At 37.9% G+C, this 24,602-nt stretch overlaps 4 protein-coding genes across 4 annotated transcripts; all 4 read left to right on the plus strand.

Moving 5' to 3' along the window:
• The first annotated feature begins 6,229 nt into the window (after window positions 1-6,229).
• Window positions 6,230-8,726, plus strand: LOC120216206 (protein ESSENTIAL FOR POTEXVIRUS ACCUMULATION 1-like). The gene is made up of 6 exons (XM_039213696.1): window positions 6,230-6,358; window positions 6,455-6,549; window positions 6,829-7,632; window positions 7,725-7,797; window positions 7,929-8,066; window positions 8,147-8,726. The coding sequence occupies exons 3-6, from the start codon at window positions 7,042-7,044 to the stop codon at window positions 8,620-8,622; spliced, it is 1,278 nt and encodes a 425-aa protein (XP_039069627.1). The 5' UTR covers window positions 6,230-6,358; window positions 6,455-6,549; window positions 6,829-7,041; the 3' UTR covers window positions 8,623-8,726.
• Window positions 8,727-9,942: 1,216 nt separating this feature from the next.
• LOC120214977 lies at window positions 9,943-11,881 on the plus strand. The gene is made up of 4 exons (XM_039212776.1): window positions 9,943-10,423; window positions 10,763-11,155; window positions 11,230-11,299; window positions 11,540-11,881. The coding sequence occupies exons 1-4, from the start codon at window positions 9,943-9,945 to the stop codon at window positions 11,628-11,630; spliced, it is 1,035 nt and encodes a 344-aa protein (XP_039068707.1). The 3' UTR covers window positions 11,631-11,881.
• A 2,896-nt stretch (window positions 11,882-14,777) lies between these two features.
• On the plus strand, window positions 14,778-20,183 carry LOC120214981 (protein ESSENTIAL FOR POTEXVIRUS ACCUMULATION 1-like). The gene is made up of 8 exons (XM_039212788.1): window positions 14,778-15,015; window positions 15,150-15,244; window positions 15,502-16,275; window positions 16,351-16,423; window positions 16,524-16,607; window positions 16,736-17,527; window positions 17,609-19,723; window positions 19,834-20,183. Exons 1-8 carry the CDS (start codon window positions 14,943-14,945, stop codon window positions 20,181-20,183), a joined length of 4,356 nt encoding a protein of 1,451 aa, XP_039068719.1. The 5' UTR covers window positions 14,778-14,942.
• An 851-nt stretch (window positions 20,184-21,034) lies between these two features.
• LOC120216193 (potassium transporter 4-like) lies at window positions 21,035-24,602 on the plus strand. The gene is made up of 9 exons (XM_039213687.1): window positions 21,035-21,082; window positions 21,642-21,882; window positions 21,970-22,212; window positions 22,309-22,359; window positions 22,450-22,710; window positions 22,831-22,883; window positions 22,971-23,085; window positions 23,173-23,427; window positions 23,536-24,602. The coding sequence occupies exons 1-9, from the start codon at window positions 21,035-21,037 to the stop codon at window positions 24,600-24,602; spliced, it is 2,334 nt and encodes a 777-aa protein (XP_039069618.1).

A 24,602-nucleotide genomic window follows, 5' to 3' on the forward strand; every position in this document is an offset into this window, starting at 1 on the left:
AAGATGACATTTTAACAACTAAGAACATACATATTAAAATTATTAAAATATCGTATATAAAAAAATATCAAATTTAAATACTAAATTGGATCATCGAAAATGTAGGGAATAAATACATCTATCAAATTCAGATACCAACAAACAAATGTTCAACATGTCGGGCTCCGGACAAGAAATGAGATACATATCATCAATGGGTGGTTCATCGCATCATCACCTGCCATTGTGTTTTCCATCTGCATATTCCGATATGATCCAAGTATTTTTAAACCCAAAATGTGTCTCCCAAAGGAAGAAGAGAAAGGTCTATCATGAAAGAGAAGAACCTGTCAGCTAAGCCAAGGATGATTGCCTGCTGGAACCCAGACAGATCTTCCATGAAGAATTATTATAACCTTTGTGAAGAACAAAAAAACAGCTTGTGAGGTGCAGGCAAGTCATCCTTGGCTACCCAACGAGGCTCTTATCCTCATGGAAGACCTCTCTTCCTCTCTTGTATCCATGCATGCGTGCTAACCAAGACATATGTTGACGAGCGGAAGTACAAAGAAAATATTTAAATTACATGAGAATTTGAAATTTAATTTCAACGGTGATCACCCGTAAGCTCCCTCTTCTGTCATGGAGGAAGACAAGGACTAGCATGAAAGAAAAGAGCCTGTCAAGTTAGCCAAGGAGACTGCCTGCTACCCAACAAAGGGTCTTCAAACAAAACTTGAAGGAAAAAAATACTCTCTTAGAAGGAACAGGCAAGTCATCCTTGGCTACCAAACACAACTCTTATCTTCATGTTAGACCTTTCTTCCTCTCTCGAATATTTCGAGCTCAAACAACACCATTTCGAAAGTCTAGATTTATAGCAGATGGGAAACTAAAGAGTAGTGTGCTCAGATTCCTATAATTTTGATCCCTTCTCATCCATAGAGCCTTTTTTCCCTTGCTGCAATACTCACTGCCCATAACGGAATATATTCGGTTCAAATATTGTAGGGACCCCATGGTCTCAGAGATAAGAGTATCCTCAAAGATTAAGGAAAGGTCTTGAAGTGTCTGACCTTGCAACTTTGGTGAGCCAACATGGACCTAAGCTTAGCCCCCCTTGAAAAATATGTAATGCTAGGGTTGTTGCAGCATGATCTAGATATGCATACTTAGCTAGGTTTCATTTATGCCACCATGTGTATTTGTGAGGCATAGACTTGACACAAGGGCTAGCTCAGCTATATGGCGTGACTTATCTAAAATCCGAAAATATTTACAGTGCTAAATAACATGTATATATATTGACAGAATAAGCATGAATTAAATCTTTTAATGACCAAATAACTTCGAGTTTAACTTAGAATCAGATTGAGTTTTAAATTGTAATCTATTTATACGTTTATGGAGGTCCAAAGATGATACAATGTAAAGACTTATTGACATCATGCATATCTATTGTGAATTATGCTATGAGATAGATCCATAAGAGAGGATGTGAACTTAAGAAATATCAATTGAAGATTACATAAGAAGTCTATCAATATTTTATCAGTAATTCAATCAATAGTATTTGCCAATTATAAATGCAGAAAAAAAGGGCTTAAAGAAGTCAGAATAAATACTGATATGCATTTATGAACAAAGGAATGGATGCACACGAAAGTAAATGGGGACGATAAGCCATTGCATGGTGCAAATGGCATTGACATTTTATATTTCTTTTTGAATTGGTTTGCTTAGTTGGGGCATCTCAAAATGGAAGCATATTGTCAATGAATCATATGCCTTCTTTGGGGGGGGGGTTCTTTCAGGCATTTTACAAAGATATATTGACCGATATTGTGCCTTTACTAGATTTCATTCTTGCATCATTTATGAGTCTAGTCAAAATCATCTGTAGTTAGCTGGAAAAGGTCGGCAAAAAATCAATCTAATTTCCATTGATTGCGCTGTTCAAAGTCAAATACATGCAATTTGGCCTTCCCTCAGTCATCAGCTTCTTGCACACCAACTGATCATCTTATTTTTGGTTGTGAATCAAATGGCATAAATGAACTCTAAATTTGTATGAAATTTGAGTTTTCACATGATAAAACGAAACAGAGCTAGCCCTTGAGTCAAGTCTATGCTTCAATAAATGCACATGGTGGCAAAAATGAAACTAGCTTAGGTCCACGTTAGCTGGCCAAGAGTGCAGGATAAGAAACTTGAAGACGTTTCCTTAATCTTCGAGGAGACTCTTATCTATGAAACCATGGGGTCCCTACATATGAACCGAATATATTCCATTATGGGCAGTGAGTATTTCAGGAAGGGAGAAAAGGCTCAATGGATGAGAAGGGCTCAAAACTATACTAATCTGAGCACACTACTCTTTAGTTTCCCATCTGCTATAAATCCAGACTTTCGAAATGGTGTTGTTGGCATCGCCATTTGAGCTCGAAATACCCGAGAGAGGAATAAAGGTCTAACATGAAGATAAGAGTTGTGTTTGGTAGCCAAGGATGACTTGCCTGTTCCTTCCAAGAGGGGTTTTCTCTTTTTCTTTCAAGTTTTGTTTGAAGACCCTTTGTTGGGTAGCAGGCAGTCTCCTTGGCTAACCTGACAGACTCTTTTCTTTCATGCTAGTCCTTGTCTTCCTCCATGACAAAAGAGGGAGCTTACGGGTGATGGCTGTTGAAAATTTCAAATTTTCATATAAGTATTTTCTTTGTACTTCCGCTCGTCAAGCACGCATGCATGGACATGGATACGATAGAGGAAGAGAGGTCTTCCATGAGGATAAGAACCTTGTTGGGTAGCCAAGGATGACTTTCCTGCACCTCACAAGCTGTTTTTTTTCCCTTCACAAAGGTAATAATAATTCTTCATTGAAGATCTGTTTGGGGTTCCTGCAGGCAATCATCCTTGGCTTAGCCGACAGAGTCTTCTCTTTCATGATAGACCTTTTTCTTCTTCCCTTGGGGCAAGAATAATGTGTTGCGATTAATCACTCCATTTCAGAGATACGTAATTTGGGTTTTAAAATACTTGCATCATATCATATGAATATTCTATCCAACTGAGTGAATCGTCTTAAACTGTCACGACCTGCATCGTGCATTTTAATAACATATTTATGTCTGATAAAAGAGTCGAAATATTTCAGTGTCCGGAAGGAAGCATTGGTTCTACATTATATGAATGATATAATAAACACTACCAAGACACACGGGAGTCAGTTGTCCTAACAAAGTACAACTACCTAAATGCAGGAAAACAAACATGGCAGAGCCAATACAATGCACCCAAGGTTTTAAATAACGTTCGCGGTCACGTTTTCGGTCGCGTCACGCTTCTCACGGTTACGGACATAACGGATGTCATTGCGGTCATTACGGGTATCGCGGTCGTGAATTTTTTTAAATGTCGCACAACTTACCCTAAAATGATTAAATTAAATATAATTAAAATAAAATTATAAAATTTAAATTGCATAAATTTATATTACTGAAATTAAGATTAAATTAAATAAAAATTAAAGTTTACATTTTAAACTATGAATTAAATTATAAATTCTAAATGTGAGAGAGATCTCAAATTAATATATCATTTAAAATTATTTAAAAATAAATAAAAAATCACCCCTCCCCCCTTCCCCGACCTTTCTGCCTCCCCTTCCCCGACCTTTTTAGTTCTGGCCTTGTGCCTCCCCCTTCCTCCTTCCCCCATCATTGTTTGAAACAAATATGGTTCTGGACTTCTGCCTCCCCCTTCCTCCTTATGACGTACTTAGAGTAATGGGGGCAGTGCCTGTCTCAGCTGCAAACTTTTACAAACTTATGTCTTCAAAATCTCATGCCCTTCATAGGAAGGTAACATAATATAATATATATATATATATATATATATATGTATTCCATGGGCTGGCCCTTGCTGAATATAAGATCATGCATCACATTGTGTATGTATATGAAATGCTCAAGTGTAGAGATGAACCTGCAGGGCGAAGAATACAAGTTATTTTGGCCAGAGAAATCTGAGTTTGTGAGGATGGCAGCCAGATTTGGAGCCAAGATTGTTCCTTTTGGTGTTGTTGGAGAGGATGATTTCGCTGAGGTAATTAAGGCTAAGAATCACAAAATTAAATTTTCTTTTCCTTCATAAAGTCACATACCATGTGTATACACATACATGTATGGTGGAGTTCAAGTACAAGAAGAAATGTGATGACTTGTATTTGCACATAAAATCAGAGGTGGAGGGATGCATTGATTTCTTGAAACACAGAAGAGATAAAGATCCTTATAGGAATATAGCTTCTCGAGTGTTGTACCAAACCTCTCATCCTTCTACCTCTCCCTTTAATATTCCGGCATTTGATCTTTGGTTTTGAATTTGTTTTCTTCTTCTTTTATTTAAAGACATAATATTTGAATCATCTAAATGAATAAAATTTAAAATTTTAATTATAAAATTAAAAAATTTAAATTTTAAATTAAATGATCTAAATGTGTAATGCTATCGTTCTGTTGGTGTTCAAATCTAAGACTTAAACGGCATTCATAATAATTATAATCATATATGAAACTTGATATAATAGGAAATGAAAAAGTAAGAAAATTTCTTCAAACTAATCTTTGACATTTAAGTTATACGGTTCTATGATGTAGTGGTTAGCACTCTGGACTTTGAATCCAACGACCTGGGTTCGACACCCGGTAGGACCTCTCACCTTTTAACCTTCCCCTTTTTCCTATTATTTACCTATAGGATAGGTCCTCTTTACGTGGATCTGGAAACATAATTGCAGATATACCGTCTTCAAATATTATAATAACTAGATTTTTTGAGAGAGAATTCTGAAATTTATTTAATTTAATGGACTTTTGTTATTATTATTACAGCTAATGATGAGAAAATATTTTAATAAATAGTTTAACTCGGACTTTAAAGTGTATATATATATTTTTTAGAAGTGGATAGTATGGGTGGGAAGTAAACGATTGCTTATTTAAAGATAAATGAATAGCCTGACCGTCTTTATTTTGTTTTTTAATTATTGATTTTCCGCATTCTCACCGATGAAATTATATCACAGAACTCGTAACATCAAGCTGAATCAAGTGTCAGATTGTCTAACAGCCGGACTTCAGAAGAGAGGAATGGATGTTTCATTTAATATCAAATATGTTTATATAAACAAGAGACCGAGAGGTGAACGTGTTGTTTGAGATTTTATTATATTTGATCATTTGTTGAAAAATATTTAACCACAAATATTAAACGAATAAATTAATATATGTCATTTATACAAAATAATTTCAGCTTTGTTGTGACTTTAACAATGATATTTAGTTCATCTTAGTAGTATTTGTCAACTCTGCATTTCTAACCCCATTTTTTCTTACAAACATTTCATCGAACATCTATGCTTCACCTGAGATGACCTGTATCTAACATTACACATTGAATAGTTGATGGTCCCGATAGTCCTTTGGTCGGGTCTTCTCTCAATAACCATTATTCAAGTCAACACATCCACATAGTTCAAAGTTAGATTAGAATTTTCCATACATCCCCGACTGAAAAGTTACGCTGAAAATGAGAAGAGAGAAGCGAAAAAGGAAATTCGAGATCGAAAAGGAATTTGGGGTTTAGAATGAAACTGAGGATTGTGTTGTAAATTTTACAAGTTGGGGGACCTAAATGTAAGCGCCTGAAAAGTTTAGTGACCATATTGTAAACGTACTAACTGTAGTGTAACGGCGTCAAACGATCGGTTACGTCGGGGACAATATTGTAAACGGACTAAATGTTAGAAGACTGTATTGCAAGTTTTAAAAGTTAAGGGACCTAAATGAATGATTTAGAAAAATTCAGTGACCATTACTATACTTTACCCTTTTTTTAATTGTAGACTTCTGATTCCGTTAGTGATTCACCTAAGATCTCTTTTTTATAATTAATTATTTCAATGGTTTCTCAATAAAAGAAGGGAAAGAATCTCACGATTGCTTTTATGTAGAATTGTATCTGCTAGAATCATCCCTTTCAAATGCACTGGAGGTTGGAGAAAAGTTCGCATTTTTTTATGGAAAAGAATCAATTTAGTTGCTTCGCATAGTTATTGGCAAATTTTAATTGTTGACTCTGAAGATTATAAATAGTAGTAGGGTATGCTTTCCTCTCTTTGTATGGAAAGATTACTCGTAGTTCAGTCTCAAAGCATTTGGTATTGTAGGGACTCCATGAAAACACGCTTGAAACACACGAGGATAGACAGTTTCTACCATTTTCATCTCTGTGTTATCTTAGTTTCTGTTATTGTTAAGTGAATGTTGGGATGGGAACTTGGAGGAGAAAGGACTCACGGCGTTGCTGGATGACACCGGAGGTAATACATTTTGCCTTTGGTCGAAATTTGCATTTTTAAAATCATGTGCATCTCTTTTCTTGCAAATGTTTCTCATTTTTTGTTTGTGGTCAATAGATCAACCAACTTCCGAAGGCAGCATACCTCTGTCCCCACAATGGCTTTTCTCTTAAGTGGCTGATCCTAAGATGTTACCTTGTGGAGTATCTGCGGTATGGAGCTTTCATTTCTCTCTAGAAATGTTTTTAGGGTACTGGTTTCCATGAGTGTTTAATTTGTTGGTTTCTGGTTTCATTTACCCTTTTGTAGTGGGAGTATGCATAGATAGTGAATATGATTAGATAAAAATTAGTTGGACTAAATTTGAAGAAATTAGTATTATTATCGTTGTTTAATGCTCATCACAAAGTGATATCTAGCTCGTATCTTGTGGCAATTTTTCATTTTGGTTTTTATTGTTTCTGTGCTATAATTTCTATGCTCATCAACAGGATACAAGAGCATTGAATTTGCCCCAGGGAACATCCGTTGACTCCAATCTGAAATATAGTTGGCGATTAGATGGTTCTCAGGACAAGAAAGAATGGAGGACTGTACCTGATCTTGAAAGCAGTCGTCACTGGCGTGAAGAGGAGAGAGAAACTAGTTTACTTGGCTGAAGAGATCACAGAAAAGAACACCGTCGCACTTGTATTTCTTCAACAATGGATGTTCCTGAAAATAGGAACTTGTTGTCTTCAGAGCTACGGCAAGATGTTAGTAGTCGTAGTTCAGGGCATGAATCTCGAAGAGACAAGTGGTCTTTGAGATGGGGTCTTGAAGAAAAAGAAAAAGATTCTCGAAATGAAAAGTGGACAGATACTATGAAGGAAGATGCTTCTGAGAAACAAGCTCTTGCTAGTGGGGGACGCTTAGCTTCTGAGCGTGAGAATGATTCTCGTGATAAATGGAGACCGCGTCATCGTTTGGAAGTTCATACAGGTGGGTCCACTTCTTACCACAGTGCTCCAGGATTCAGTTTGGACAGGGGACGAGTGGAGAGATCAAATGTGGGTTTTACAGTAGGACGAGGGAAGCCACAATCTGTTTCTGTTATTGGAGCTCATCCTGTGGATAAAAACAAGACCTTTAATGCATATTGCTACCCAAGAGGAAAACTCCTTGACATTTACTGCAAGCAAAAGACAGTTTTGAATTTTGACACCCTACCTGATGAGATGTATCATTCATCAACAATAACACAAAAGGAAATCGTTGAGCCTTTGGCTTTTGTTCCTCCTGATGCAGAGGAAGAGGTATGGAGCTTCTAATCTTATTCATAGAATAAAACCTACCCATTTTTATCGTTCTTTGTGGTTGCCTCAAATTTGCTGTGTGATTCTTACAGGCTATTCTTGGAGATATATGGAAAGGAAAAACTACCAGCAGTGATGTGATCTGTGACTCATTTCAGGACACAAGTAGGGATCTAATGAAAGCATTGTTGCTAATGTTTCATTTATGTTGATACTTACCTATTAAATGATTAGTTACTTTTGGGTTGCTAAGTTATGTTCCCACCCTAATCCGGGTCTTATTGATGTGATTTCAGGCGAAGAAAAACAATGTTTCTCAGTTAACAGGGAGGATAGTGCTGAATCTGGTGAGAAGGCTGCTGTAAACAGTAATTATCAAGGGAATCATGCAGAGACATTTTATGGGTCAGATTCATGGATGATTATGACGAAGGATAGGAAACTTTCTGTTTTAGTTGTTTGCTATCAGCAATCCATTAAGGATATTCATGATTTGTTTTGCTTGTTGTTACAGAAATGAATGGATCAAAAGGTGGACCAAGATATGTGGCACCATCTGATATTGATGTAACCAATGCTTTGGGGTTAGATAGGGAGATTGATGGTTCCGCAAATTACATGGATGAATTAAAATCTTTCCATTATCGACCAGTAGCTGATATGAAAAAGGAAAAGGACTCTAACGTGAAGGACACTGAATCATCCATGCAATTTGGAATGGGTACTGGTCTCCCTGATGGGTCAGGCTCTCTATTTGGTTTTCAGTTACTGCATATTACTCTTGGCCATAACCAGATAAATGTTGAGGAAAATAACGAGTCACATTCACCGGAAAGTATTACCCCTCCCGAGGAATTGAATTTGTGCTATCTTGATCCACAAGGGGTAGGTCAGGGATCATATCTGGGGATTGACATAATTTCATGGTTTGAGCAAGGTTATTTTGGTACAGACTTACCTGTTCGATTGGAAAATGCTCCTGGTGGATAGCCTTTCCAAGAACTTGGTGAAGTGATGCCTCACCTAAGGATGAATTCTGGTTCCGCCTCTGGTGTTAGTGCAGTTACAAGAAAGAAGATACCTGATCATTTTGATTTTGATGGGAGCTTGAAGGAGACCATATCTTCCGCTTCTCCTCCAGAGTTAAAAGGGTCTGCCATTGGACATGAGCATCAGCAGTTTTTGTCTGCTTTTGAGACTTCTGGTACTAATTTTCAGTTAAGAGGACCTTCTCGAAGTTATCATTCCTAGCATCAATTTTCTGAAGATCAAAAGCTCCATAAATTTGCTTCTGCTCATGCAGATGGTAAGTTTAATGGGTTTGACCTACTGTTAATTTTGTTATTGTGTTTGATAATGATTCTTGTTTTTCTCGTGTGATGCAGAAATTCTTTTTCCCGTATAAGGCCTGGAAGTGCTGGCATCGAGCCTTTGAAAGTTTCTGCTGAAGTTCAAGATCCTTTTGGCAATCCTGCAAGCCATTTGTCCTGTGCAAATGAATTTTCAGAAACCAATGTACCTTCTCATCAAGGTGATGCGTTGTTTCGAGAGGCTTGGCCTGATGATTATAGAAGAAATGATGTATTTAATCCTAACATTCATCCCGGCAGTATTGATTCTCAGCCCTTTTCTCACAGGGAGCAAGAACAGAATGGTTTGGACTTGGTACAGCACCTAATGTCCCAAAAGTTTCCCAATGAACCACTTCAAGAGAAAAATAATTTCTTCAACCCCTTCCGCAATCAAGTGGATTTGGTGCGGAGCGTATTCATAGTTTTGATCTGATACGGAGCAAGAATCATAATCAGCTGCACTCAATCAGTTATTCATCTCCACATATGGAACATCTTTTGGAGGTTCAATTTGAACAGCAACGACAGCAACAACAGTTGGAGATTCAGCTGCTGCAGCAGCAGCAGTTGGAGATTCAGCTGCTGCAGCAGCAACAGTTGGAACTTCAGTTGCGGCAGCAGCAGCAGCTGGAACTTCAGCGGCGACACCAGCAGCAGTTGGAATTTCAGCAGAAGCACCAGAAGCAGTTGGAACTTGAACGGCGGCAGCAGCAGCAGTTGGAACTTCAACGGCAACAGCAGCAGCTTCGTCACCACCAAATTAAATTGTTGCAGCAGCTGGAACAACAACATCTACAGAAGCAACATTGTCAAGCCCAGCAGTTGCTACTTGATCAATTACTGCAACATAAGGTTTCCGAATGGTTATGACCAGCTAATACCTGATGCTGCTAGAGACAACCTACTTGATCAGGTTCAGTTAAATGGGTTCTTCTGAGTGAATTGCAGCAGAATTCTCATGCTTCAAGTCACTTGGATCCATCACTGGAGCAGATTATCCAAGCAAAGATCAATCGGAGTGCAGCCCAAGGGCAGCGGCCTGATTTTGTGGATTTTATGTCAGAAGCAAAGTTTGACAATATGCTTCCTTCAGACTTCAGAGCATCAGCTTCGCCTTCAACAAGAGCAGTTTCAAACACAAGAATTGTCTAGGACACTGAGCCAACAATTGGGAATGGAGGGGGATATACAACTTGCTAGTTCTTGGTCTGTAGATGAAGTTGGTCCGTTTGTCAGGAATCTTCTCCAGGCTCAATCAGTGGGGTTGAATGATTCAGATCTTCACCGGAAGAGGCTTTCATCTTTTGAAGAGCAATTCAGCAATCTTAAAAGGAATCTTGCTTTGCAGGAGCAACAGCAGCAAGGGACTTTTGAGCCAAACCCTACAGCATTTGCCTGGCCAGCTCTTTCTGCACTTGCTTCTGGGATGGAAGGAAAATGTAAATTCTCTAGATCAATCTGACCTTCTCTATATGCACTCTAACAATCGGCTGGGTCCATTTTCTTCCGGCAACCACTCTCTTGGCCGACAAATTTTGGGTGATGTGTATACTTCTCATCCAGATTTAATTGAGAGCTACCGGTCAAGGCAAAATGGGCAACTAGAAAATAGTTGGGCTGGAAAACAAATGCAACAATTAAGTCTCGAATCATATCTGCAAAGAAGGGAGTCTGCAGTTGATTCAAGCACTTGGACATCAGCTGAAGGGATTCATGAAAACTCTAAGAATGCTTTAATGGACGATCTTCAACAAAAACTTGGTTTTCAATCCATGCAGTCATCAGAAGTGATGAGCAATATTCTACTTCACCATCCGAGCAACAAGCTTCGAATTTACCTTTCAATCATTTGACCGATCAGGAAGTTAATGTGAACATCTCATTTTCAGAAGTCCCCCAAAATTCTGGATCATTTGCAGAACAGTCATTGATTTTGGGCTCTGGAGATCCGTTTTCTAGTAGATATGCAGGTGCTAGGTTGACAGCAAAATTTTCTGTGGATAAAGAATTATTGGAGGGTAAGGAGAAGAAAAATGGATTGAAAAGCATGATTTCTCGAAGTGGTTCTGTGTCAGGGTCTGAGGACAATATTTTAGAGCAAGTAGAGACAACTTTGAACAGTGGTGATCTACAAAGTAGAACCCATCTCCGGCATGGTTCTCTTAGTACTGGTAATCTGTCAGAAAACTTTTCATTAAATTCCATCCTTTTTGTATGAACTAAATCTTGGAAGTGAAATGTGCACGTGGCAATGACAAGTTGTACAATAATGATATTGGATTGGATAAATCAGTTGAAGACCATTCTACTGATAGGTGACATTCTTTTATTTGTAATGTCGGAGCTTTTATTTGCTTGTGTTTTTTTTAGCACAGCTATGACACGACATGTCTCATAATGTTGATCTCTCTCTCTCTCTCTCCCCTGTCGGCATCATTTGATAATTGACATGAATGCACATCTTTGCATGTTCAGTATCATTTTGGTTGTTAACAATGTTTTAACTATTAAACTCAGTTTGTAAATCGATCTAAATGTGCTTGTGTTATTGGTAGGTTACTGTCAGTTATGCCAAAAGGGCGTGATAAAGTTTCACAGATTCATCATCCCAGGTGTTTTCTGATCAAAACGAGGTGTCATTCGTGAAGCGAAAAATCCTACAAGCCTTGCAACTCAAGCAAAGGGAGCGTAAAAGACGAGGCATCTGTCAAAATAGATGCAGTTATGAGAAGGACCACATCTTCCAACGATGCTGCAGTGTCTGAGGCATCGTCATTCATCGAGATTCTTAAGAAGCCGGCTCATCTTCACGGGACTGAGGCAGCAGCGTACGGTTCTGCTTTCAAGCCTTCATCTGACGCTGCTTCACAAGCTCCTCGAAGTGGCAAGAAAAAAGGCAATAAGGGAAGACAGATCGATCCTGCCTTGCTCGGTTTCAAGGCTACGAGCAACCACATTTTGATGGGTGAGATCCAAGGTCTTGACTAATTTTTCTCATCTACAGGTGCCGTGCCATGTACATTCCCTGTAATTTTTGTTTGTTTTGCTAGGCTTATTTAGTTCAGTTTGGGTTTAAACGTTAAGCAATGAGCAAATCAGAGTTAAATATTTGCAATTGATCTTCTTTAGAATCAAACTTTTCGAGGTCGATCAAATAAAGTATTTCCTGCGTTATTTGGCTTATGAAAATAAAAATAAGGGTAAATTATACTAATAGCCACTAATGTTTAGGTTGTGTACTGATTTGAATAGTGAATTTTAAAACGTTTTAATTTTGACAATGAATTTTTGTTTGCAAATTTAATTACTATTTTGTTGTTACATCAACAACAATTGATTGATTAAACAGTTTGATTTTGATGTAGAAGTAATATATATATATATATATATATATATATTATTTCATCTTATTATCTTGATCAAAATTAATATTTCTTCACTTGTTTTTAATAGTTGAAAATTGGCATTATTAGTTTAATAACCCTAAAAAATCATTTATTGAATCAATATCTCCCAAATAAGATTTTTTAGAAAATTCTTCCAAATTGCACACGTAAGATAATCTCACTCCTACAAACTGTGTTTAATAAACCTCGTGTTTTATTGGGCACGAAATCCATCAAATTTTCAGATAAAATGATTTATTGTTTAGATAAGAACCATAATAAATGCATGAAACTCGCTTTTTGTAAAACAAGATGTATTACCTAATTTTTATAGAACGCGAGATCATCATATGTGTGCAGTTTATGGTATTTTTTTAAAAAAAATCATGTTTGAGAGATATTGGTTCTATAAATAAATTTTAGGGGTTATAAACTAATAACGTCTTGAAAATTATCATTATTCAATATCTGTAATGTCAATAAACTTATCTCGTAATCCTTTATTGCTTTATTGGTTTAGATTTTTACAAAATTTATTTAAAATTCATATAATTAAACAAAAAAATATCATTATTTTGGGGTTGTTTTAGATTTGAGAGGTTTGGAGTGTTTGTTCGATAATTTAAACAGTGAAAAAAAAATTCTTGTAGAACACAAATAACATATTTAGAAATTACTTTTTAAATAGATTTTTGTTGATTTTGAATTATTCTCGTGTAAAATCAATTCGTAGAGAAGAAGAATACGTGAAAAATGAACATTTAATGTTGATTTTATTGTGAATGATGATTAATGATGAATGGAGATGACTATCCAGCTTAGTTGGTAGAGCACAAGGTTCTTAACCTTGAGGTCGTGGGATCGAGTCCCACGGAAGGCATTTCATAATTCGGAGGTCTTCTATGGAAGCTGCTTTCAACCTGGTGTTGGGGACAACCTACTATTTTACCTCCCCTTACCCCATTACATATGGGAACAAGGGACAACCATTTTTTATGATGAATGGTGAACGAAAGAATTGGAGATTTTCACGGTAACATCAATATTAAACTAAAAATAATTAAAATAATTATAATTTATTTAAATGTTTGATGATCGTTACGAATCAAACGATTTTAGTGATTAAGAGATTTGTTGTTATCTCTTAAGATTTTGAGTTCGAGCATCCCATATGCTAAAGGTATGAGCCTTCATTGTCATAGGGTTGAGAGTTTTGAACAGATACTACCTTATATTCACTCATATTTGTAAAAAAAAATGTTTGATGACCAAAACATAATTATAGATAAATTAGTGGACTCGTTAATAATATAATTAAATAAAGATTTAAAAATCACGATAACTATTAAATCCATCATTACCCACTATAATAAAATCAATTAATTACAATTTATATTTACCCATTTTATATTTATTTAAACGTACAAATTGTATTTATTTAATTTTTATTTATTTATGGCTTAATTAGAAAATAAGTGTCCAAACTATATCGTTTTTCTTAAATAGGTGCCCAAACTTTTTTTGATTCATTCATGTGCCTAATATTATAAATGTTACTGATTTTAGGTGTTTAGACCATAACAATCATAAAAAAATTTCGTTAAATGACACGTTTCATATTGTGGTAATTTTAAAATTTTTATTTTATAAAAAATAAAAAATATTATATTTATAAAAACCCTGTTTTTCTAAAATTATAAAAAATTCCTAAATCCCTAAAAATATCAAATCCCTAACCCTAACCACCTTGTCAGTCGTGGTTGCCGTCACCGATATTGTCCTTGTCATCTCCTCTGTCAGCCGTTGTCTCCCTTGCCATCGTGCACGTCGTTGGATTGCCTAAGTGTCACGTTTTTGGGAGTTTGAGTTCGTTGAAGACACGATTTTGGGTATTGCGATTTTGTAGTTTCCTTTGTTAGAGAAACAACGTTATCGTCAATTTTGGCTTGCCATAGGGTAGAGGTTTGATTGACGTCAAACGATGACGGTCGATGTGAGTTTGAGGATTGAAATTATAGCTTTCAAAATTTTGAATTTTTTAAAAGTTTTTCAAATTTTTTGGATTTTTAAATATATAATTTATTTTTTTAATTTTAAATGAAATTTTTAAAATTAGCAAAATGTGACATATGTCAATTAATGGTGAACTTTAACGGCGTTATGATTCAGGTACTTAAAATATTAATGTTTATAACGTTAGACACTTAGATGAATAAAAAAATTTAGTCACCTATTTAAGAAAAATGATTAGTTTAAACACTTATTTTATAATCGAACATTTGTTTATTTACCTACTCATTTTTCGTTTAACTCTGTAAAGAAAAATAATAAAATAAAATAAAAATTGTCATTATCAAAATCAGACCCAATCCTTGACTTATAGAAACCCTAGCCATTCTATTTCTCGCGCTCAGCATAATCATTCTCTCTTTGAATCCTTATTTCTCCCCCTATTTAGCCATCGGATCCCTCTCAATTTCCCCTGCTTCGCTTTTTCTCGCAACCTTTAACGCCGCCGTTTTTCCCACTCCGATCTCCGCCTTTCAGATTCTATCAGCTTTCATTTTCCCCGATGGATGACGGAAAATTCGATCTGCCCGATGATCTCTTATCTTCCAAAATCGGCTCTGACTACTCCCCGAAAGGTATTATCATATTTCTTTTTATTGTTGTTGTTTCCGTTCTCTCATATCTATACTCCAACTTTTAACTTTTTTGGATTCCGATTTAAATTCAATATGCTCGTTTGTCTGAAATTTCTTAAATTTTCTGTGACTAGATCCACCGACTTCGGAGAGCAGCATACCTTTGTCCCCTCAATGGCTTTACTCTAAAGTAGCCGATGCTAAGATATTACCTGCTGGAACGACTGGGGTATGGAACATTTTCTCTCTCTATCTTTATCATTGTCTTTTAGGGTAATGATTGGAATATGACTTTTTAATTTGTTGGTTTCTAGTTTCTAGACTCATCTACTCGTGTGTAGTGAATAGTTTATCCGATTGCATAAAAATAGTATAATTTTAATCGTTAAATGCTCATCTGAAATATACATTTTACTTATAGCTTGTGGATATTTTTTTGGTTTTTGATTTGTATTGTTTGTGGTATAATTTATTTACTCTTAACAGGATATAAAATCACCAAATTTGTTGCCTCACGGAGCCTCTGGTGATCCCAATCTGAAAGATAGTTGGCGTTTAGATGGTTCTCAGGACAAGAAAGAATGGAGGAGGGCTGCACCTGATCTTGAAAGCAGTCGTCACTGGCGTGAAGAGGAGAGAGAAACAAGCTTACTTGGCCGGAGAGATCGCAGAAAAGAAGATCGGCGCTCTGATATTTTGGGTGCAGGGCAAGATATTAGTAGTCGAGGTTCAGGGATTGAATCTCGAAGGGAAAATAAGTGGTCTTCAAGATGGGGTCTTGAAGAAAAAGAAAAGGATTCTCAAAATGATAAGAGGACAGATTCTAAGAAGGAAGATGCCCCTACTGAGAAACATGCTCTTGCCAGTGGGGGGCGCTTAGGTTCTGAACGTGAGATTGATTCTCGTGATAAATGGAGGCCACGTCATCGTTTGGAAGTTCATGCAGGTGGGTCCAGTTCTTTCCGCAGTGCTCCAGGATTCAGCTTGGGGAGGGGACGAGTGGAGAAATCAAATGTGGGTTTTACAGTAGGACGAGGGAAGCAACTGTCTGTTTCTGTTATTGGTGCTCGTGTTGGGGATAAAAACAAGACAATCAATGCGTATTGCTACCCAAGAGGAAAACTCCTTGACATTTACCGCATGCAAAAGACTGCTCTGAATTTTGACACTCTACCTGATGAGATTGATCATTCTTCAACGATAACACACAAAGAAATTGTTGAGCCTTTGGCATTTGTTCCTCCTGATGCAGAGGAAGAGGTATGAAACTTCTAATCTGATTTATAGAAGAAAAATCTGCCCATTGTCTCAATTTTGCTTGCATGATTCTTGCAGGCTGTCCTTGGAGATACATGGAAAGGAAAAACTACAAGCAGTGACGAGATCTGCAACTCATTTAGGGACACAAGTATCATTTATTTTCAAACTTACCTAATAAATGATTAGATACATTTAAGAAGCTAAGTTATGTTCCTATCCTAATCCAGGTCTTATGGATGTGATTTCAGGTGAAGAAAAACAAAGTTTCTCAGTTAAAAGGGAGGATAGTGTTCAATCTGGTGAGAAGGCTTCTGTAAACAATAATTATCAAGGTGAGACATTTTGTGTGTCAGACTTGCATATGATTATGATTAAGGGTAGGAAACTTTCCGTTTTATTTCTTTTCCTTCAGTAGTCCATTAAGGATAATATTTATGATTTGTTTTGATTGTTATTACAGAAATGAATAGTTCAAAAGAAGGCTGTCAAAAATATGTGACACCATCTGATATTGATGAAACCAATGCTTTGGGGTCAGATAGAGAAGAGATCAATGGTTCTTCAAATTACATGGATGGATTAAAATCTTTTGGAAATCGAGCAGTAGCTGATAGGAAAATGGAAAAGGACTCCAACGTGAAGGAAAAAGAATCATCCTTGCAATTTGGAGTGGGTAGTGCTCTTCCTGATGACTCAAGCTTTCTATTTGGTTTTCAGTCACTGCAGCCTAATCTTGGCTATAACCAGATAAATGTTAAGGGAAATAATGAGTCACATTCACTGGAAAGTATTACCCCTCCAGAGGAATTGAGTTTGCGCTATCTTGATCCTCAAGGGGTAGTTCAGGGACCATATCTGGGGATCGACATAATTTCATGGTTTGAGCAAGGTTATTTTGGTACAGACTTACCTGTTCAATTGGCAAACGCTCCTGATGGATTGCCTTTCCAAGAACTTGGTGAATTGATGCCTCACTTAAGGATGAATTCTGGTTCAGCCTCCGGTGTTATTGCAGTTACAAGAAAGCAGATACCTGATCATTTTGAAGGGAGCTTGGAAGAGACCATATCTTCCGCTTCTGCTCCAGAGTTTAAGGGGTCTGCCATTGAACGTGAGCATCAGCAGTTTTTGTCTGCTTTTGAGACTTCTGGTAGTAATTTTCAGTTAAGAGGGCCTTCTCAAAGTTATCATTCCGAGCATCAGTTTTCTGAAGATCAAAAGCTCCATAAATTTGCTGCTGCTCGTGCAAATGGTAAGTTTAATGGGTTGGACCTATTGTTGATTTTGTTGTTGTGTTTGATAATGATTCCTGCTTTTCTCTTGTGTGATGCAGAAATTCTTTTTCCCGGAAGGCCTGGAAGTGCTGGTGCCGAGCCTTTTAAAGTTTATGGTGAAATTCAAGATCCTTTTAGCAGCAATCCTGCAAGCCATCTGCCTATTTCAAATGAATTTTCAAAATCCAATGTGCCTTCTCATTGTGGTGACGAGTTACTTCCAGATGCTCGGTCTGATGATTACAGAAGAAATTCTGTGTTTAATCCTAACATTCATCTAGGCAGCCCCTTATCTCACAGGGAACAAGGACGCAATGGGTTGGACCTGGTACAACACTTAATGTCACAAAAGTTACCCAGTGAATCACTATCAACTGGATTTGGTGTTGAGCAAATTCATAGTTTGCAAAGCAAGAATCTCAATCATCAGCAGTCAATCCATCTTTCAGCTCCGGATATGGAACATCTTTTGGAACTTCAATTTGAACAGCATCGGCAATTGGAACTTGAGCAACAGCATCGGCAGTTGGAACTTGAGCAACAGCAGCTGCAGTTGGAACTTCAGCGGCGGCAGCAGCAGCAGCTGGAACAGCGGGAACGTATGTGGGAACAGCAGCAGCTGGAACGTATGCGGGAGCAGCAGCAGCTGGAACGTATGCGGGAGCAGCAGATTCATAACCATCAAATTCATTTGTTGCAGCAATTTCAACAGCAACATCTACATCAGCAGCCATCTCAAGCTCGGGAGTTGCTACTTGATCAATTGCTGCAGCATCAGGTTTCTGATCCTGTTTATGGCCAGCACATATTTGATGTTGCTAGAGACAACCTGCTTGATCAGGTTCAGTTAAAAAGGCATCTTCTGAGTGAATTACAGCAGAATTCTCATGCTTCAAGGCACTTGGATCCATCACTGGAGCAGATTATCCAAGCAAAGATAAACCATAGTGCAATCCAAGGGCAGCAGGCTGATATTTTGGATTTCATGTTACAAGCGAAGTATGGCAATGTGCTTCCTTCAGAGCATCAGCTTCGTCTTCAACATGATCAGTTTCAAGCTGAGCAATTATCTAGGGCGCTGAACCAACAATTAAGTATGGAGAGAGAGAGACAACATGCTGGTTCTTGGTCTGTAGATGAAGTTGGTCAGTTTGTCAGGAATCCTAGCATTCATCCCCAGGCTCAAGCAGCGGGGCTGAATGGTTCAGATCCTCACCAAAAGTGGTTTTCATCTTCTGAAGAGCAGTTCAGCAATCTTAAAATGAATCCTGCTTTGCAGGACCAACAGCAGCAAGGGGCTTTGGACCCTAGTGCTACAGTGTTTGCCAGGTCGACTCTTTCTGCACCTGCTCCTGGGATGAAAGTAGACAATGTAAATTCTCTAGATCTATCTGAGCATCTCTATATGCACTCAAACAACCAACTAGGTCCATTTTCTTCTGGTAATCACTCTCTTGACCGGCAAGTTTCTGGTGACGTGTTCACTTCTCATCCAGATTTAGCAGAGAGCTACCAGTTTTGGCAAAATGGGCAGCTAGAAAATAGTTGGGCGGAAAAACAAATGCAACAATTAAGTCTTGAAGCAGATCTGCAAAGAAGGGATTCTGAAGTTGATTCAAACACTTGGACACCAGCAGGAGGGATTCATGAAAACAAGAAAGCTTTAATGGACCTTCTTCACCAAAAACTTGGTATTCAATCTGAACAGTCACCAGAAGTAGATTATCAATATTCTACGTCGTCTTCGAATCTACCTTTTAATCATTTCAAAGATCAGGAAGTTCATGTGAATGGTTCATTTTCAGAAGGCCCTCAAAATTCTGTCTCATTTGCAGAAGAACAGTCGTTTATGTTGGACTCCGGGGATCCCTTTTCTAGTAGTTATGCAGGTGCTAAGCTGATCACAAAATCCACTGTGAACAAAGAATTAGTTGAATTGGAGGGTAAGGAGAAGAGAAGTGGATTGAAAGGCATGATTTCTATGAGCGGTTCTGTGTCGGGGTCTGAGGACTTGGAACAAGTAGAGGCATCTCTGAATTATGGTGATCTACAAGATCGAACCCATGTCCGGAATGGTTCTTTTAGTGAAAAAGCTTCACAGGTTTCATCATCCCAGAACATTTTCTCCGAACAAAACACAGTGCTTATGAAGCAGAAAAGCCTTGCAACTTCTGGTAGGATATCTTTTAGATTATTTATAAAAAAGAAGAATCATAAAATAAATATATGTTCGTCCTTGTATATATATTGATTACAAAATCATGTGTTCATTCGATATGTGCAGAAGGAAGTCAGGAAAGCATGTTGATGTATGCAGGTGCCAAGAGGAGCACAAAAACTCAGGCATCGGGCAAAGATGCAGGTATGAGAAGGACCTCATCCTCCAATGATGCTGCAGTGTCTGAGGCATCATCATTCATAGATGTTCTCAAGAAGCCGGCTCATCTTCACGGAACCGAAGCAGCAGTGTACGGCTCTGCTTTTGAGCCATCATCTGATGCGCCTGGCCCGCAAGTTCCCCGATCTAGCAAGAAAAAAGGGAAGAAGGGAAAACAGATCGATCCGGCCTTGCTCGGTTTCAAGGTTACAAGCAACCGCATATTGATGGGTGAGATCCAACGCCCAGACGATTAATTTCTCATCTGCTTGTACCAGATTGTGTTGTACATTCCCTGTAAATTTTTGTTACCATTTTTCCTTTAGATAAATATTACTTTTGTACAGAGTTAATTTATTGATTTTTCCCCTTAAAAGGAATAATAAAGGCTCCTTTTGTTTTAAGAAAAGGGTTAAGTACATTATCCTCATCCTGCGATTGGTTCATGTCATGATATGAAGAAGGGTAAAATACATAAATGGTTCCTGAACTTTTTAAGTGCTTGTGTTTTGGTCACTTTTAAAATTTGTAATATATTCACTAAAATTTTATTTCGTTATAACTATGACTACTGCCGTCAGCTTTTGTATGACAAGACAACATGAATGATAGTTAAAGGTGTGGAGTTCAAGTGTTCAACCATAAATCTACAATAAATAATCATTATAAAATAAAGTGTTATATATCGTTATTAGTATTATTGATTTTGTTATTCAAAGTAGTATTCCAAATTCATCGGCCCGTTGCCGTTGGGGAAGGAGACTGGGAAAGCGCTGAAACAATAACAGGAATCGAAGGTTTTGAAAGTTGAAACTCTCTTCAGCATCTTCAGTACTACTTAAGTCGGTTTATTTTTTGTTTCATTTTGTTGTTCAATAAACAGGATTATAGGTTAAATCAGATCAAGCTTCGGAAAAAGAAAATTAATAAACCAAAATTCTCGAGTGTTTGTGTTGGAATCAATCCATTTCATTCCCACTATAATAACTGCTTTTTGAATTCTTCTAAATACACAAACAAAACAAACAAATCAAATCAAATAGGGAAAGAATATGAAAAACGACGATTTGTAGAATCCAATCTCTTCGAACTCTGAGCCCGCTTTCCGATGGATCCAGATTCCGACTGCTCGACACCTCCAAAACATCTTTTTCCGGTTAGATTTTATTTAACTTTGATTGCTTTTGTTTGATCTGATTTTATTATATTTTTCAATTTCGTAATCTGCTTCTGTTTCTTAAACTCTAGAATATGATTTTTCATTCTAGCTCTCTCCTACTAATTCAACTGTAAAGGAATTGATTCCTTCTTTATTTTAATCCGTTCTTTAATTCAGCGAACTTAGATTTTGATCAACAATCAATCGATCAAAGTCTTTTATACATTTTATAACTCACTAATTTTTGTTTTTTTGCATTAAATGCACATCATAATCTGAGAGATGATCTGAAGGGGCAAATAACTTACTAGAAGTCATTCCGCAACTTACACTTCAGTAGAAAAAGTTACAACTTACAAGATTCCAAGTCATGCCATCATTTTACTATTAATTATGTTTATAGACAGTACATTATTAATGTAGTTGTATTATGCACAAATGCTTGTTATAAACGTAGTTGTTTAATATTTTCTGTATCGACCGTGCTCGAGTTTTCTAGATGTTTTGGCATTAACCATTGTATTAGTATACTTGCTTGACACTGTCAGTTTTGCAGCTTTCGTGGGCCAATCTCTCCAGAAACCTAATATTAGCATACCAGAGCTTGGGGGTGGTGTATGGAGACCTTAGCACATCACCTCTTTATGTGTACTCGAGCACTTTCATTGGGAAGTTGCAGAATCATCAGAACGAAGACGCTATACTTGGAGCATTATCCTTGATTTTTTGGACCCTTACATTGATACCCCTTTGTAAATATGTGTTCATCTTGCTGTCTGTTAATGATAATGGTGAAGGTGAGGTGAATCAATGAAATTTCATAATGTGGACGTACACCCCTTTGGCTAACCATTTGCAAGCTGATAGAAACGAGTTCTTGTCAGGTGGCACTTTTGCTCTTTACTCTCTGCTTTGTAGGCACGCAAAGTTTAGCGTGCTCCCCAATCAACATGCAGCCGATGAAGAGATCTCGGCCTATAAATACGGCCCCCCGGCACAGTCGAATGCATCCTTCTTAAAGCGGTTTTTAGAGAAGAGTAAAACGGCGAGGACGGGACTTCTTATCGTGGTACTCTTTGGTGCTTCTATGGTCATTGGTGATGGTGTGCTCACTGTAGCAATATCAGGTAGATGTTAAGAATGTATAGTTCATCATATCAGTCAAATCGCCCATCTGGCTTTTGTTGCTATGGTTAGGGGGTTAAATATTTTTACCTTTGTAGTTCTATCATCGATGCCGGGCCTACTAAATTTCGGACAGAAACTATCTAAAGGTAATTTGTCTCTCTAATTTTGTGTTCGATTTTATCTTCATTTTCTGGTTTCTGCAGGACTTAATAGTTTTTGCTTTATTTTGAACCTAGGAGTACTCCTCTTGATTGATTGTGTCATATTGGTGAGCCTATTCGCTCTGCAGCATATTGGCACGCACAGGGTATCATTTATGTTTGCCCCGATTGTACTATTGTGGCTGACATCAATCTTTTGTGTTGGATTGTACAACATAATACATTGGAATCCACATATTCTTAAAGCAATTTCTCCGTTTTATATCATCAAGTTCTTTAAAGAGACTGGTAAAGATGGCTGGATTTCTCTTGGAGGGATCCTTCTATCGGTAACCGGTAGGTTGGATATCGATATCGATTCTGTATACTGCATGACTTTCATTTCAATCGCCTTTTCAATAATAATGCTTGCTGATTTCGATGTATCAATCATGTGTACATTTTCGGTCTCACCAGGTACCGAATATATGTATGCAGACCTTGGTCATTTCACTGCCACATCAATAAGGGTGAGTGTGTGTGTATTTCATTCTTGACCCTATGAACTTGTGTTTTGAACGATGTATAGGAACTGATAAGATTACTGGTTTGTGCAGCTTGCATTTGTATTTGCAATATACCCTTCTTTGGTTGTACAATACATGGGTCAGGCTGCGTTCTTGTCGAGAAACCTCGATGCGATTCCCAACAGTTTTTTCGATTCTGTTCCAAGTTAGTGCAATCTGAGATCAACTCTATAGCTTCTAAACATTGTTACAACATTTAGGCTTATGTAAATCTTTAGTTTTACCATTGCAGGACGCGTTTATTGGCCTATCTATGTAGTTTCCTCCCTTGCAGCTGTTGTTGGAAGCCAGTCTATCATAACTGCCACTTTCTCTATAATTAAACAATGCCATGCCCTCGGCTGCTTTCCTCGAGTCAAAATCGTTCACACCTCGAAGCACATATATGGCCAGATCTACATCCCGGAAATCAACTGGATACTCTTGTTCCTTGCTCTTTCTATCACTACTGGATTTCACGATACAACTTCAATTGGAAATGCTTATGGTAATTCATTCTCTCATAAACGCTTCCTTGGTGATGATGGTCCCTTACTACGTTGCATCAACTGTCCTGCCTCTGTCTTTGGTGATTATGCTTGGTTTCGCTTTTCAGGACTCACAAACGTTATGTTGATGTTAATCACGACATTTCTGATGTCGCTTGTGATAGCCTTTGTTTGGCATAAAAGCATTTGGCTTGCTGGAATGTTCTTTCTGTTCTTCGGGTTTATCGAAGGGGTCTACTTGTCGGCTGCGCTGATGAAAGTGCAACAAGGAGGATGGGTGCCCCTGGTGCTGTCGTTCATCTTCATGATGGTCATGTACATTTGGCATTACGGGACGGGCAAGAAGTATGACTTCGACATGCACAACAAAGTATCGTTGAAATGGTTGCTCGGCTTAGGTCCTAGCCTCGGCATTGCCCGTGTGCCCGGTGTAGGCCTAATATACTCCGAATTGGTAACAGGAGTCCCTGCAATCTTCTCCCACTTTGTCACGAACCTGCCTGCGTTCCATAAGGTGTTGGTCTTTGTTTGTATCAAATCAGTTCCGGTCCCATTCGTACCATCACACGAACGCTTCATCATCGGCCGGGTTTGCCCGAGGCCATATCGAATGTATCGGTGTATCCTGAGGTACGGGTACAAAGATGTCCAGCGAGACAGCGGTGATTTCGAGAACCAGCTCATACAAAGAATAGCAGAGTTCATCAAGGTGGAAGCCGAAGACCCGCACTACAATGATGGGAGGATGGTTGTCACGAGTTCCACCAGCATCCGATCAGGCTCGAGTATAATCGTCACCGAGGAAGACGATATCAGTGATTGTAACACCATCCAAAGCAGCCAATCCTCAATCCTACCGAGCTTGCAGTCCGTGTACAATGAAGAGAACCTGCTGTTTAGGCGGCGACAAATGAGATTTCAAGTACCGGCAAAGCTGGAAATGGACCCTGATGTCCGAGAAGAGCTAATGGACTTGATCGAGGCACAGGAAGCAGGGTTTGCATATATAATGGGACATTCATGTGTAAAGGCCAGGCGAAGTTCACCAGTTTTAAAAAAGTTCGCGATCGATGTCGCATATGCGTTTCTCCGGACGAACTGCAGGGGGCCTGCGGTAGAACTGAACATTCCTCACATCAATCTCATTGAAGTCGGAATGATATATTATGTGTAG

Source organism: Hibiscus syriacus, unplaced genomic scaffold, assembly GCF_006381635.1.
Source record: "Hibiscus syriacus cultivar Baekdansim isolate YM2019G1 unplaced genomic scaffold, ASM638163v2 tig00000764_pilon, whole genome shotgun sequence".
In the NCBI taxonomy this organism is placed as follows: domain Eukaryota; kingdom Viridiplantae; phylum Streptophyta; class Magnoliopsida; order Malvales; family Malvaceae; genus Hibiscus; species Hibiscus syriacus.

Excerpts from the sequence above, each read along its gene's own strand:
- LOC120214981 (XM_039212788.1), top strand. The coding sequence starts at position 14,943 with ATGGATGACGGAAAATTCGATCTGCCCGATGATCTCTTATCTTCCAAA. Across the intron at positions 16,424-16,523 it reads CAACTCATTTAGGGACACAA|GTGAAGAAAAACAAAGTTTC; the intron begins GTATCATTTATT and ends ATGTGATTTCAG. Across the intron at positions 17,528-17,608 it reads TGCTGCTGCTCGTGCAAATG|AAATTCTTTTTCCCGGAAGG; the intron begins GTAAGTTTAATG and ends TGTGTGATGCAG.
- LOC120216193 (XM_039213687.1), top strand. The coding sequence starts at position 21,035 with ATGGATCCAGATTCCGACTGCTCGACACCTCCAAAACATCTTTTTCCG. Across the intron at positions 21,883-21,969 it reads TGTTAATGATAATGGTGAAG|GTGGCACTTTTGCTCTTTAC; the intron begins GTGAGGTGAATC and ends AGTTCTTGTCAG. Across the intron at positions 23,428-23,535 it reads TTCAATTGGAAATGCTTATG|GACTCACAAACGTTATGTTG; the intron begins GTAATTCATTCT and ends TTCGCTTTTCAG.
- LOC120216206 (XM_039213696.1), top strand. The coding sequence starts at position 7,042 with ATGGATGTTCCTGAAAATAGGAACTTGTTGTCTTCAGAGCTACGGCAA. Across the intron at positions 7,633-7,724 it reads CTCCTGATGCAGAGGAAGAG|GCTATTCTTGGAGATATATG; the intron begins GTATGGAGCTTC and ends TGATTCTTACAG. Across the intron at positions 7,798-7,928 it reads TGACTCATTTCAGGACACAA|GCGAAGAAAAACAATGTTTC; the intron begins GTAGGGATCTAA and ends ATGTGATTTCAG.
- LOC120214977 (XM_039212776.1), top strand. The coding sequence starts at position 9,943 with ATGCTTCAAGTCACTTGGATCCATCACTGGAGCAGATTATCCAAGCAA. Across the intron at positions 10,424-10,762 it reads TTCTGGGATGGAAGGAAAAT|TCATCAGAAGTGATGAGCAA; the intron begins GTAAATTCTCTA and ends CAATCCATGCAG. Across the intron at positions 11,300-11,539 it reads GAAGACCATTCTACTGATAG|GTTACTGTCAGTTATGCCAA; the intron begins GTGACATTCTTT and ends TGTTATTGGTAG.